This window comes from Erithacus rubecula, assembly GCF_903797595.1.
Source record: "Erithacus rubecula genome assembly, chromosome: 1".
Taxonomy (NCBI): domain Eukaryota; kingdom Metazoa; phylum Chordata; class Aves; order Passeriformes; family Muscicapidae; genus Erithacus; species Erithacus rubecula.
Genome location: NC_136658.1, coordinates 105410143 through 105423195, shown reverse-complemented (window position 1 = coordinate 105423195; position 13053 = coordinate 105410143). Strand labels below are relative to the sequence as shown.

Genomic DNA, 13053 nt, shown 5'->3' with positions numbered 1-13053 from the left:
TGATCAAGGCTGCTTAAACTGTGGAGTTTAGTGGTGTTTTGGCAGCACAAGGTGAAGTTGTTGCACTGGAAGAAACTGATTTAGCTTGACTTTCCTACTTTTCTCTCCCCAGGAGAGTGATGTAACTTTCCTGCAGGGAATTTTTTGGAACTGGCACTGTTTGCTGGTTTTGTGCTTATTTGTGTATGGGCTTGAAATGTTCAACATATTCATTAAAATGTTAACCCAGAAAAGTGATGGTGATGTTGGATTGCATTTCTGGCAGTTTCTGTATCCACTGAAACTGAATGGTATTTCATGTCGTGTGAGAAAGAGAAGAGGGCAGTTCTGTGCCCTGGCAAGATTCCCTTTTCCAAACATCCAAGGCCATTCTAAGCCAAACAGTGGAGCTGTGAACCTCCCAGAGGAAGCTCCTGAGCACTCTTTGGTGCTCTCTTGTCACCTCATCCTTGGCAGTGTTAGGATTTGCTGAAGGTTGCAGAGTCACTTTTGTGTTTTGAATGCTTTTTTGTGTCCAGTATTTTGAATTTCAATTAATTTTTTGAGAGATGCCCCAACGTCTCTGGGCAACTTGTTACACTGTTTCACCACCCTTGTTGTGATAAAAATGTCTCTGATTCCCTGAAAGTGTTATTTGTGCCTTTTTTCTATCTTATGTATCAAAAAAATAATCTAACATAATTAGAAAATCATTACAGGCATGACCATCTTTATATCACTTGAGATGTGAGCCAGAAGGTTTGGTCTGAAAATACTGCTTATTACAGTATATATTTATTCTTAAGTATACATTTATTCCTTTAAAACATGCAGAGTCTGTTAGATTTGTGTGGAAAAGAGCCTGTAATGTCTTACCTCTAATTTGAAACTTGAAGAAAGACCTTTCTTCAATTATGCTTTATGTAGTTGAATGATTTTTTAAAGGGTTTAAAATTTAAAAAAATTAACATGGAAAGTTTGCAGTACCCTGTTTAAATAAAATGACATTTTTCTGTCCAACAGAAAATCCTAGTTAAACAAGGTTGCCCTCTTTTATGAGTAATCATTCTTGGAAGGTTTGTTTTTCTGTTCTCAGAATATTTGGCTTTTGTAACGTTCTGTCTTCAAGAGCATTTTCCCATATTCCAGGGTTTATTTAAATTACTGTTCAGAATGTTTGATGGTTTGATTTATTGAGAAAAGTGAGATGTGCAGGTTAACTTGATTTTATAGCAGAATGTTTGGTTTATAGCATTTATTCAAGATTCCTAGGCTCCCTTCTAGTAGAAGGATATAGTTTGTGTAAATCTGTGGCAAAGCATGGGAGGCTTGCAGAAGCCCTTAACCTCCTGAACTTTCCCATGTCATCCTATGAACTCTGAATCTGTGGCACTGTTCAAATCAGTGTTTAAAAATGAAAAGCCAAAACCCTAGGCTGCTGGATTTTGTATACAGAACATCTGTGGGTTTTGCAGTTTAACAATCATCCTAGTCCTGGTAACATAAGCAGGCTATTGTAAACACTCATTAATTTATATTATAGAGCATATGATTTCAGTAGTTTGTTTTCTTGTTATTGCAGCTTTATGACAAAATAAACACAAAATCTTCACCACAAATCAGGAATCCTCCAAGTGATGCTGTACAGAGAGCCAAAGAGGTAATGGCTTTAAAGTATATTTGTTTTACTTTGAAACGGTGATTGTATTTAAACTGTGACTTAGTTTTCTTCATTAATATGTGTATTCTGGCTTATTATCTGAATTATTTCTGGAATGCTAACATTGCTTGCTCAAGTTATGTAACAAGTTGCATAAACTTGCAGAATTACATTATCTGTGTAAGGATTATGAATATTACTCAGTTTAATCATTTAACCTTTTCTTCAACAATAGTGGTGTTAAAGGGAACATTCCTGCTGGGTAATTGCAGTATCATTCCTCTTCAGGTTATTTATCTGCAGCAGAAATCTGTTTATAAAATTTAGTCACAAAAAGAAATATTTTGAAGTAACAGCTTTTTAAATTGGAAAAACCCCAAGTTTATCATAGATTGGTCTAAGAGCACACTTGGAAATGCAATGAAGGTGGCCCACTAAGACCAAAGATAGACAAAGATGTTCTTAATTCTTGTACTTTGCAAAGAGTATGTTACCTGCTAATTTATGGCCAGTACTAAAAACCCAAACCTGTTGTATTATGTATAATCAGTAAAAATTTGTGCAGTTGTTGGGAGTTCCATGATAGGAAAATAGTGTTTATTGTGCTATTAAGGGAGGAAGACTTTAAAACTGTGTAATAACTAAAGTCACACTGCTGGATGCCCTCAGGTTCTATTCTGCAAAATTTGCTGTCAGTTAATCCTGGGGGGTGGTTCTAGAATCAAAATACTCTGTTTTCATTGCCCAGTGAGCTGCATGTGAAAATTGGGGTGTAAGAGTGGGGTTGCAGGCAAATGAGTTAAAGCTTCTTTACTCCTTCTCTAAAAGTCTAAAAGCCTCAGATTTATAAAAGCTGAAGCTTGTAAATGGGGTAGTAGACAGCCCACCTAGACTTGGTGTCTTTAGCAATTGGTTTTATGAGTGTTTTAAATTCTGCATTTAAACCAATTGTTTTAATAAATTGAGACTATGTGTGAAAGCAGCAGCTGGTGGAGGTCTTGTGTCACCTGTTAGCACTCCATTCCTGTCCCCTTATATTTAGCTGTTGGAGGAATGCTGTCAATTTGTGGGGGGGAAATGAAAAGCCCCAAAACCTCTTTCCTTCAAATTTCTGCTTTAACCTCTTTCAGAGAGAACATTGGAAAAAGGTGTTTTATTCTCTTGGGGTGGCTGAGTGGGGGCACATTCTCTTAAACCCTTTCCTGTGTAAAATATGTTGGTTTGTATAATCTTTTGGGGATATTCTGACTGAGCAGTGAGGGGTTTCATTTCTTCAGTAGCTTTAAAAGAAAGTTACTATGGGGCATTTCTCCTATTTATTTTGCAGGTATTGGAAGAAATTTCATGTTACCCAGAGAACAATGATGCAAAGGAGCTAAAACGTATTTTAACACAACCTCATTTCATGGTAAGCAGAGCCTACTCTTGTTTGGGCTATTTTTAAATTTTTTTTTTATATATTCTTTATGTTAGAAAACTTCAGTAAATTCTTAAAATCCCCTAGTTATAGAACTGTATACAATACACCTATTAGTAAATATTTCTAACCTACTGCTCTGGCAGAAGAATTGGTATTGCTACTACTATTGTTCCTCATTAGTAAAACTGTCAGCAGTTTGGAATCATGTAATTATAGAGCAGTTTCACTGTGTTTTTGGAGGTCTGTGTTGCACATGGAAAGAATAAATCCTTTTGGATGTCCATACATAAAACTGGGATCCTCCTTTTTCTTTTTCCAAAGGCCTTCTTAGGATAAAGGTGTGTCAATTCATTGCAAAATAAGTGTTTATTTAATATTACTTTACAATAACTCAGTAGTGTGTACAGTCTCATGACTTTGTGTTGCATATCAGCACTTACTGTGTCTGTTTGCCACATCTGATTTGAGGGCAATAATTGTCCTAAACTCAGGGATGTAACTGCTTTATAAATTCATGCAAGTTGCTGAAGTCCACTAGTTGGAAAGATGTCTTTTGTTTATGCTGTAGGTGAAGTTCATAAATAGAGAAATAAACATGTTTGCTTTTATCTGCTATGCACTATGCTTAAAATCATTAATTTGACTCTCCCTAACATGAGGATTATATGCAGGGGGCTTTGTGGAATTTGCTCACCTGAAAGCTGAATTACTGTAAGTTTGAAGGATAAACATAATTTCCAGGAAAGAGTGAGCTGAAACCAACCTCCTGTTCAGGTATAAGATGAAATCTGGGTAGCTGCATGTCCCAGTGTGTTCTTTTGATGGCCCCTGTAGCCTTGGCTACATTTGTTTTTGTATTTTGAATCAGATCAGGAGCATATTTTTAAAGTGAATCTCCTGATTGCCCCTTAACAGTGTTTGGTTTGTATCACATAAAGATCTCAGAGCATGCTAAACAACTTTTTTCAAATAAAATTAGACTGAAATGTGTGCCAGGAGCCAGTGCAATCCAGCATCTGATGGACACTCTGTACCACAGGGCCAGTTGAAAGCTGGTCAGAATTAAAAACTCCTGCAGTGTATTCAGTGTGTACATCAGGTCCTGACAAATCCAATTGTTTTATTTTTTGGTTCATTCATATGTCACTGCACTAATTGCTAATGCAGACATGGACCTTTTGTGCCCATTCAGCAGCACTCCCCTAGAGATGGCACCTATCCTATCCTAAATTTTGTAAGAGCTCTGATTCAACATTTAACAGGAGCACTTACTTGAATAGAATATAAAACAAGGTGGAATGGTACTCAGCCATATTGTAAGAAAGTTTTTTTTAAAAAAGCCTTTCTCTGATACTCAGCTTCATTTGGAATCTGACAGGTTCATTTGATGTACTTTTCTTGTGACTAATTATCCCATATTGTTGCTAAAACATGAAGCACTGTGGAGAAAGAGCATTTTTAAGTATTAATTATTTTCAGAGTAGGCATCAATAAAAGTGATTGTGGTATATGTAAGTTTCATGTATCAAATCAAGTGAGAGGAAAAATTGAGTTGAAAATCCTCTTTTTTAGGTATCTCTGTTCCCTGATACTCTCATAAACCTAAAACCATTTGTCAGAATTCTTTTGCTGCAAACCTAAGAAAAGTATTTTTCATAAGGAATAAGCTGCAATTCCTCAACAAGTACTTTTGATGAGGAGTAATTTCAGCCAGTGAGTCTGTGGTATCTCAGGCTAAATTGCAAGTTGGTGAAGTCCCATCATCCCTTTTCCCCATCTTTCATCCTCTCTCTAGCAGTTCTGTCATTCATCTAGAACTGCACTTTAATGTTGCACTGGGCTGAACTAGTAGAAAATTGCTCCAAAAAAAAATCCCCAACTACCCATTTAGTAAAAAGAATGTAGGATAATGTAGGGATGCTGCCAGAGGCAGAATGAGCATGAGAACAGAAACAGTTCATGTTAGGGAGGAGTGGAAAGTAGCAACCAAACCAGGATAAGTGGGTGTGGATCCACACCTGCAGATGGCACAGAGTCTCCAGATGCCAAAGGGACAACTCCATCCTCTCCACCATTCCCACTCCTGCTCCCAGATGCACCTTTATGGGTTGCAGACTTTTATAAAATTATTCTTAGATTTGTTGCATTCTGCTAAACTTTCCTTCAGAGTGAAAGCCTTTGTATTTTAGGGAAAACTATTAGGAAAAGGAATAATTGTATAAAACAATATTGTCATCCCACACTTCATGTGTTTGTCAGGTGTTACAGACCAACACTCTGGTTGTTAATTCAGTAATCAATAAAGTGTAATAACATAGGAGTGTGCATTAACACCTGCATGATAATGGGCTATTTTAATTTTTTTAATCTAATGTGTATCCCTAGTCAGAAGAAAAACTATTACAATCTGTCTTGTTTAGTTAACCACAGTGTTAGTGAGTTAAACTGTGCAGGCCTTTACAAAACCAAAGCAAATAAAGCATGTTTGTAACAGATCTTCAAGGTCTTCTGTTGTAATTTTTTTTGTCCTGATGTGCCTTATGCCTACATAAATAAATTATCAATTTATTCTGTGCATGTTTAACATTTTAATTTAAAGAAATTTATGTAAATTTTGCATGAAGGTCTTCCAGTAGATAATTAATTTAGGAATTCTTAAAGCATTTTCAAGCACCTCATTTGTTATGTATGTACACATTTCAAAGGGCTTTTATTCCATTACATGACTTCCAGTAGATTTTTAAATACACCATTTTCATATGTTAAAGATTCTATTATATAAGTTCAGTATGTTGGAGCAATTGAAATATTTGCTAGGAGACTTTTGTTTAATGACATACAGAATTTTTATCCATCATCATATGCATTCCTGTGCTGTTCTCTGCAGACACTGATCCTGCAGTACAGTAGAATGCAGTTGTTCTCATTAAACTAATTTTTAGTTTATTATCATTATCATATCAGGGTTATCATGTTCTGCAAAGGAAAAACAGGGAAAAACACATTTTCAAAATTAGCAGAAATGCTTGAAAACAGGCATATTTAAGTAAGGTCCAATAGGAATCTTTTTATTAAACGTTTTCCAATATTAAATTGAGCTTGCAGTACTTTAATGTATTTCTGAATTAGTGTTCATTTTTGTGAACATATTCAGAAGTCATTTAGTATAATTACAGACCTTTAAAAATGCTGGAAGTGCCATATTTTAACCTCCTACAAGGTGAATATTATTGCTAAAAATAATATCAAGGAGGGCAATTATTTGATGTGATAAAAATGTAAGGAACTGGATTAAAAAAACATGGAGAGTGTAACAGATACAGGCAGGAGCACAGAATCACTTCCAAGGTCATTGTGTCCAACCTTTAACCTACACTAGAGTAACCACACATAACTGGATGCACAAATAAATCAAATTTTATTAAATAGTGCTAGAGTGATTTAACTTACTTGTATAGTCCAGATCTCTAATACAAAATGTTGCTTCAGTAGTGCAGACTAATGCAGAGGAATTGATGCAAGTTTGAGCTTAGTGGTTGACAAAATAAGATGAAAAATAGGAAATCCATATACAAGTTGTATTTAACTAAAAAGTGTGTGTGTGTGTGGAAAAATGGAGGGAATGTAAAGCATTGTTAGTTTAGGGAATTTTTTTCCATCATTATAGTACTGACTTCCCAGCTATAGTTTCAAATCTGAGAAATGGGAACATAAAAGTGTTTAGGAAATTACCTTTCATAACATGATACACTTTAGAAGTGCTGCTGAAGCAGCCAATGAAAGCTAATGAAGCAGTATTTTAGCAGTTTGTTGGTTTGCACTCTTAATTTTTGTCAAGCATTGTGAACTCAGAGTGATGGTGCTGGGTCCAGGTTCTAAGGGAAGGGGAGAGTATGGGCGCAATTATGGTAGTAAACAACAAAAAAACCTGTATTTCCTTCTGTTCTTCTGATCCACAGTCTGCCTTTATTAGAGTGAAATACCATGGGATCTATCTGAGTAGCTTTCCATCTTACTGGAGTAATTATTATAGAGTGGTTTGCACAGAAAGGTATTTTCTGATTCTCTGTCTGTGCACATGAGGATGGATTCACTCTGACACCCTGCAGGTGTGGAGAGGATGAGGGGAAGGGAGGCAGCACCATTCTCACTGAAGTACCTGCAGTAAAAATTGCATTGACTCGTACAGGTTTTAGAGTCTCAGAGTGTGTGTGCAGGCATTTGCAGTCTGAAAGTTTATCTTAGACTCTTTTAAGGGAAAAGTTCTTCAGTAGGAAACTGGGCACAAATATCTTGGGTTTCCAAGGTATTTCCTTGGGATTTCCAAGTCACTTGATGTTCTGAAAAGCTTTAAAAACACCAGGAGCGAGCGAGGGACATCGAAGACAGTGAGCCCCTGACATTTTGTTGCTGTGCTCTCCTCCAGGCCTTACTTCAAACTCATGATGTAGTGGCACATGAAGTTTACAGTGACGAAGCTCTGAGAGTCACCCCCCCTCCCACCTCGCCCTACCTGAACGGGGACTCGCCGGAGAGCGCCAACGGCGACATGGACATGGAGAACGTGACGCGCGTGCGCCTCGTGCAGTTCCAGAAGAACACGGACGAGCCCATGGTGGGTGTCCTGCTTTGGAGGGCAGGTGTCTGCCAATAAAGGCAGGAGCTGCTCTTTGAAATGGACAGTGTACACCCCCTCCCTCCAAACTATTGTAATTCTGGAATTAAGGGGCTCTCAGGCAAAGATACGGGAATAGGAATAACAGTTCTTTATTAGGAAAATTAAAATAGAAATACAGTATTACAAAGAACAAATTCCAAAACACTGACATCCCCGTCAGTTAGGGTGTTGGTAGCAGTCCCATTAAATGGTGGCTGCATCCTCCTGCAGTGGCAGATGTGGTTCAGCTGGAGCAGTGCTCCTGGAGAAGGTGCAGTTTTCCTCTGGAGGTCCAGGGATGATGTGGAAAGGTCCAGCTTTCCTCTGGAATCCAGTGGAAAAGGCTGCCTTGGTGTCCAAAATCTCAGTTTTTATCTAGGTAGGAAAGGCTTGGCTCCTCCCCCTGGCTGGAGCATCTCCCAGTGGAATGGTGTAATTTTATCAGTCATGCAGTGGGACTCAATGGCCCAGCAGCAGATGATATCTTCAGGAGGGAGGATGGGTTGTGGGAAAGATAAAGATGATTGCCTCACCTGGTTTAAAGATGGTCCATTAGCAGATAGTATGTGCCACAGAGATAAGGAATCACTGCCCCACCCAGCTTCAACAGATGGTGACAGAATACACATTTCTGGCCACATCTTGTATTGCAACCCAAGACAGTATGCAGGGAACATCACTATTCCCCTTGACTCCATGAATACCAGTATTGTAATAATTTTAGTGTCCATTTCCTCACTTTGAGGCAGGGCTGTGAATTAACAGGAGTAGTTGAGCAGGCACTGTAGATATTTATCCTCCTTGAAATGCTCTGTGTGCACTCACTCTGCTGCTGGGTTTGTTTAAAAGCAAAGTAGCTATATCAAATTAGTCCTTAAACCTAGCTGGAGCCTTTGCACTTCAGTATAAAATCACTTTTTTAACACACCAGATCCTTACGTACTCATGTGTTGAAGTATTGCATCCTCACTTCAAAATAGTATCTGGTTTTATTGCTCATCTTTAGGTGACTGTCAAAGACTTTATTTTAATCTTAGAATTTATATCCAGCCTTCAAACTTTCAGGATATGTGACTATTCTTAACCACTCAAGAATCAAATTGCCTAATGTTCTATTTTAAAAGGATAAACATTTCCTTTTTTTCTAGGGAATCACTTTAAAAATGAATGAGCTGAACCACTGCATTGTGGCAAGAATTATGCACGGAGGAATGATTCACCGGCAAGGTAATCACATCTCATGAAGAGTTTTGTCTTCAAACACAGTTATTTTAGATCCTTTTGTGCAAACTGTGTACATTCTCCTGATTTTGATTGCTGCTGTTCCATAGCAGTGTCTCTCTGTGCCTGCATGGGCTCCTGCTACCTGCTTTAGTTATTATCCAGTTGTGGATGTCTGCCAGTGTTTTGAGGTGAGGACCCACTGTGTTTCATTCAGGTCTTAATTAGGATAATTACTCTCTTATTACTGAGCATAGCTCAGCAAGAGATGGAAACACCAGTCATTTCTGGAGCTCTGAATCCTCTGTTTAAAAAGAAACCTTTGCACAAGTAGCAGTATTTTCCCTTGCAAAAATGAAAGAAGTTTATTGACACAATTATTGAGGATATGTTTTTGGTGTTGAGAATCATAAAAATGGGGTTTGAAATAAAAATATTACTTGTGCCTAGATTCTAAATCTTTATTTTCAGTTTTCACCACCATAACAAATCCTGCAAACATTCTCCTTCTTATCATTTTTTGTGTTCAGATCAGGTAACTGGGTTTTATCCTGCTTTAAACAGGTGAACTTCCCTACCAGGTTGTTGGCTGCAAGTTTGGATTGCAGGCACAAAAGGGTTACTTTAGTTTTTTTAGACTGCTGTCTTTTTCTTTTGATGAAAACAAAAATTTTCCAAATTTTTCAGAGCAAGGTTCCCTCTAGCCTACTGTTCTATTTCAAAGCAAGCTAGGAACAGGTAATTGGGAAGAAAAAACATATATTCACTTTGTCTCTCTGATATGGTAAAATCTGTCAGGAAAAGGTTTTAGTAAAAGCAAAGATGCAATTCAGAGAGGATTCTATATACCTTTGGGGGACCCTTCTGAATTGAAATTTATTTGGCTTCTGAAAGTGATTTTTAAAAGGAAATTACTCTTAAGATTCACAGGAAAAACGTTTTCTTCCAACTGTGCTTGGGTAGTGGGGATACTCTGCTTCACATGACTGTGTTCCATAATGGGGCTAATAAAACTTCTAAAACCTGCTAGAACTAGGTAAAATATCCAACTGTGCTTCACTACTTCATTCAGCATACCCATATTTAGAATATTTTTATTGAATAGAGCAACACAAGTGTAATTTGGCAGTGATCTCAAGCACCATCTTTGAATCCTATTGGTAAGGTCTGTGCCCTGTGTTGGTTTTGGGGAGGCTTAGGGCATTTTTCTCTGCTGTCTCTTTTTGCTGTATGGAAAACTGTCAGGCAATGTCAGCAATGTGTGGATAATAAATCTACTGTGAGGAATACAGGAACTGTATAATTTCAGGTCCAGCAATATTAAACACAAACTGCACAATTCCCAGTCACAAGAGTGTAGCTGCTGTGAAGTTGCCTCCTGTCTCTAGGCCAGCTCTGTCTAGTCCTGGTAATTGAAATTGTTCTTATTCCAGAGGTGGCAGAGTTGAAATGGGAAGAAAGGCTGTTAAAGATTCAATCTACTTACACCTGCCAGAGCTTTCAGTAAAAATGAAACACCAGTGACACTCATTAAAACTTTTCTGTGTGTTGTTGACATGTCTGCCAAATGTCTATTCTTTATTCCCAATTTTTATGTATACTTCTCCTTACAGTCATGAACATAACAATTTTCACTTCTGTCAGAATGACAGAAATGGGAAATGCTGCAGAAAATGGGATTTTATTTGATATAGGGATGTTACTGAATCTGATTCTCAATCTAATATGTAATTCCATCAGTTTTAGGTTTCGAATAATATCAAAGAATCTTTATACTGTTCCAGGCCATATGGTGTTTTTGATTCAATATTATTGTTTAATAACAAAAAACATGTTTTTCACATTTACTTAGAGAATGCCTGGGCATCTCTTGCTGTGTATTCACTGCACTTTGAAAGACAGATTTGTAGCTAATAAAAAGTCCTTTTCTGAATCTAGCAAAAAAAAATTGTATTTGTTTTCTGTTTATGCCTTTATATGAATATTAGTGCTGTGTTATAATTATTTCAGTTTATGGAAACATATCCTGAGGTGATTGTGTGTTTGTTAACTGTGCAGGTACGCTACATGTAGGAGATGAAATCAGAGAAATAAATGGAATCAGTGTGGCAAATCAAACTGTAGAACAACTACAAAAAATGCTTGTAAGTGCCTGAAGTCTTCCTCATAAAAGTATCTCTCTATAAAGTGCCTGTTTCTTTAGTTAAAACTTTAGTTTAATTGTGTTCTAACTTCCTGTTTTTCCTGTTTTCTTGATAGACTACATGTCCATGCAGCAAAAAGTTATTTCAGTTTATAACTATTGGGCTCACAGTTACTGATGTTACAAATTTAAAAAAACTTTGAGCACAGACAGTCTGCCTTTTTCCAGGAAAACTCCACCTGCAGCCTTGCTAGTAGAGTCTGATATTTCCAAAACACTTGTTAATTTTTCTGCATACCTTGAGATCTTGGATGGTATCACTAATCCTAGACAAGTTTAAAGGGAAGTAGCATTTTTGGGGTGTCACAGTAAGCCAGCCAAAGGGAGAAAGGGGGAAAACTCTGAGATCTCTTGAAGATCTCTCTGCTCACATTTCTGCCCAGGTTCAGATTGCTATTTAATAAAATACATTGTCACAATCTTCTGCTGTTCTGGAGTTACTACTTGTTATAAATGGTCTTACACAATAGTAAATACAAAGTAGCAAACCCTATATTCTGTTTTGATGAAAGACTATTTTTGACATTCCTGCCTTCAGTACAGTAAAATGCAGCTTTCCAGAAATTGAATACAGTTTTGCTATTTAACATGTATGATGAAAGGGAAGAAAATGTCTCTTTGGTAGAAAAGACTGTAGATGACAAGAGTATAGCTACAAAGAAAAGGTTGACATGGAAGAAACCAACACATCTCTCACATTATAATGTGAATTTTAATGTGAATCTCTCACATTAAAATACAATTCTGGATTCTAGGCATTCAAAACCTGGTCAGGTGAACAAACTAGTAATGCATGCTCATCCTTTAGATTAATGAGGGCAATTTAAATCTTTGTTTATGGGTGATATGACAACTTGCCCATAGTATTTTTGCTTTTCATACTTGGACTGTGATGTTTTCCTTTCAAGCATTAACAATTGGGAGATTTTCTCTTCAGTGTTATTCTCCAAGTGCTTCTTTTTTCACAGAGGGAAATGCGTGGAAGTATTACCTTCAAGATAGTGCCAAGCTACCGCACGCAGTCTTCATCCTGTGAGGTAATGGAATTAATGACCCATCCCCTTTCTTCCTCAGCCCTGTAACTAACTGCCTGCTGATGGCTGGATGTTACTGCTTCCTGGGAAATTGTTTCTGCCTGTCCTGTTAGATCACGCACACCAATTTTACAACAAAGATAACGGAACACGAGTAGGTCCCACCTACCTACTCAGCCCTGCCTTCATATTCATCTCATCAGCACCTTAACTAACTCTTTACAGCCTATTAAAGGAAAAAAAAAATAGGAAAGGGGATCCTCAACTTACGCATTTAGGAAGCCCCTTTGAAATATGATCATTTAAACTCATACTTCAGGAAGTCTTATTAAAGTTCCTAAGCTGAGGAACGATCGTCCTCTTTTTTAGGCTTTAAATGTTATATTGCTGATTTGGGCTGTTAAGGGTTAAAAAACCTGTTTCTGTATAACCCTGTTGAGGTAAATTTGTGATGGTCGTGTGTAACAGTTACATGTGGCTGAATATTACGTTTCCATGAGAAAATGGTCTTTGTCACTACAGAAGAAAAAACAGATTTGGAGTTGCTGCTGAACTGGAAACTTGTTATTACAGCTTTTGCAACGTTTAATTCCCTTCTGCTCACAAAGTTACATCCCAGATTGCAGCTGAAGAGAATTAAATTGTAGAAAATGGCTACTTGAGAGGCAGTGCTCAGTCTGAGCACACAGATGGCATTTGCAGCGTGTAGATGATGCCAGTCTCCCCGTGCCACATGCTTAACTGCGCAAACACTCCCGAATTACAACTCCCCCAGTGAAATCACAACCCCTGCTGAAGTCAAGCACCTTATCTTAATTAGAGCTGTGATTTCACCCTAATTGTTCTTGTGTCTCAGCAGATGCTAGAATACACAGAAAT

The 13053-nt window shown here is 37.5% G+C and overlaps 1 protein-coding gene across 4 annotated transcripts in view; it reads left to right on the top strand.

Annotated features, from left to right (window-relative positions):
- The window catches only part of CASK (calcium/calmodulin dependent serine protein kinase), a 185120-nt gene that overhangs the window by 144534 nt on the left and 27533 nt on the right, over positions 1 to 13053 (top strand). For all 4 annotated transcript variants that reach the window (XM_079302009.1, XM_079302012.1, XM_079302011.1 and 1 more), the window contains exons 12-17: positions 1562 to 1639; positions 2967 to 3047; positions 7486 to 7674; positions 8865 to 8943; positions 10996 to 11081; positions 12109 to 12177. In XM_079302009.1, the coding sequence (XP_079158135.1) occupies positions 1562 to 1639; positions 2967 to 3047; positions 7486 to 7674; positions 8865 to 8943; positions 10996 to 11081; positions 12109 to 12177 (582 nt within the window). The remainder of the gene's footprint in view (positions 1 to 1561; positions 1640 to 2966; positions 3048 to 7485; positions 7675 to 8864; positions 8944 to 10995; positions 11082 to 12108; positions 12178 to 13053) is intronic.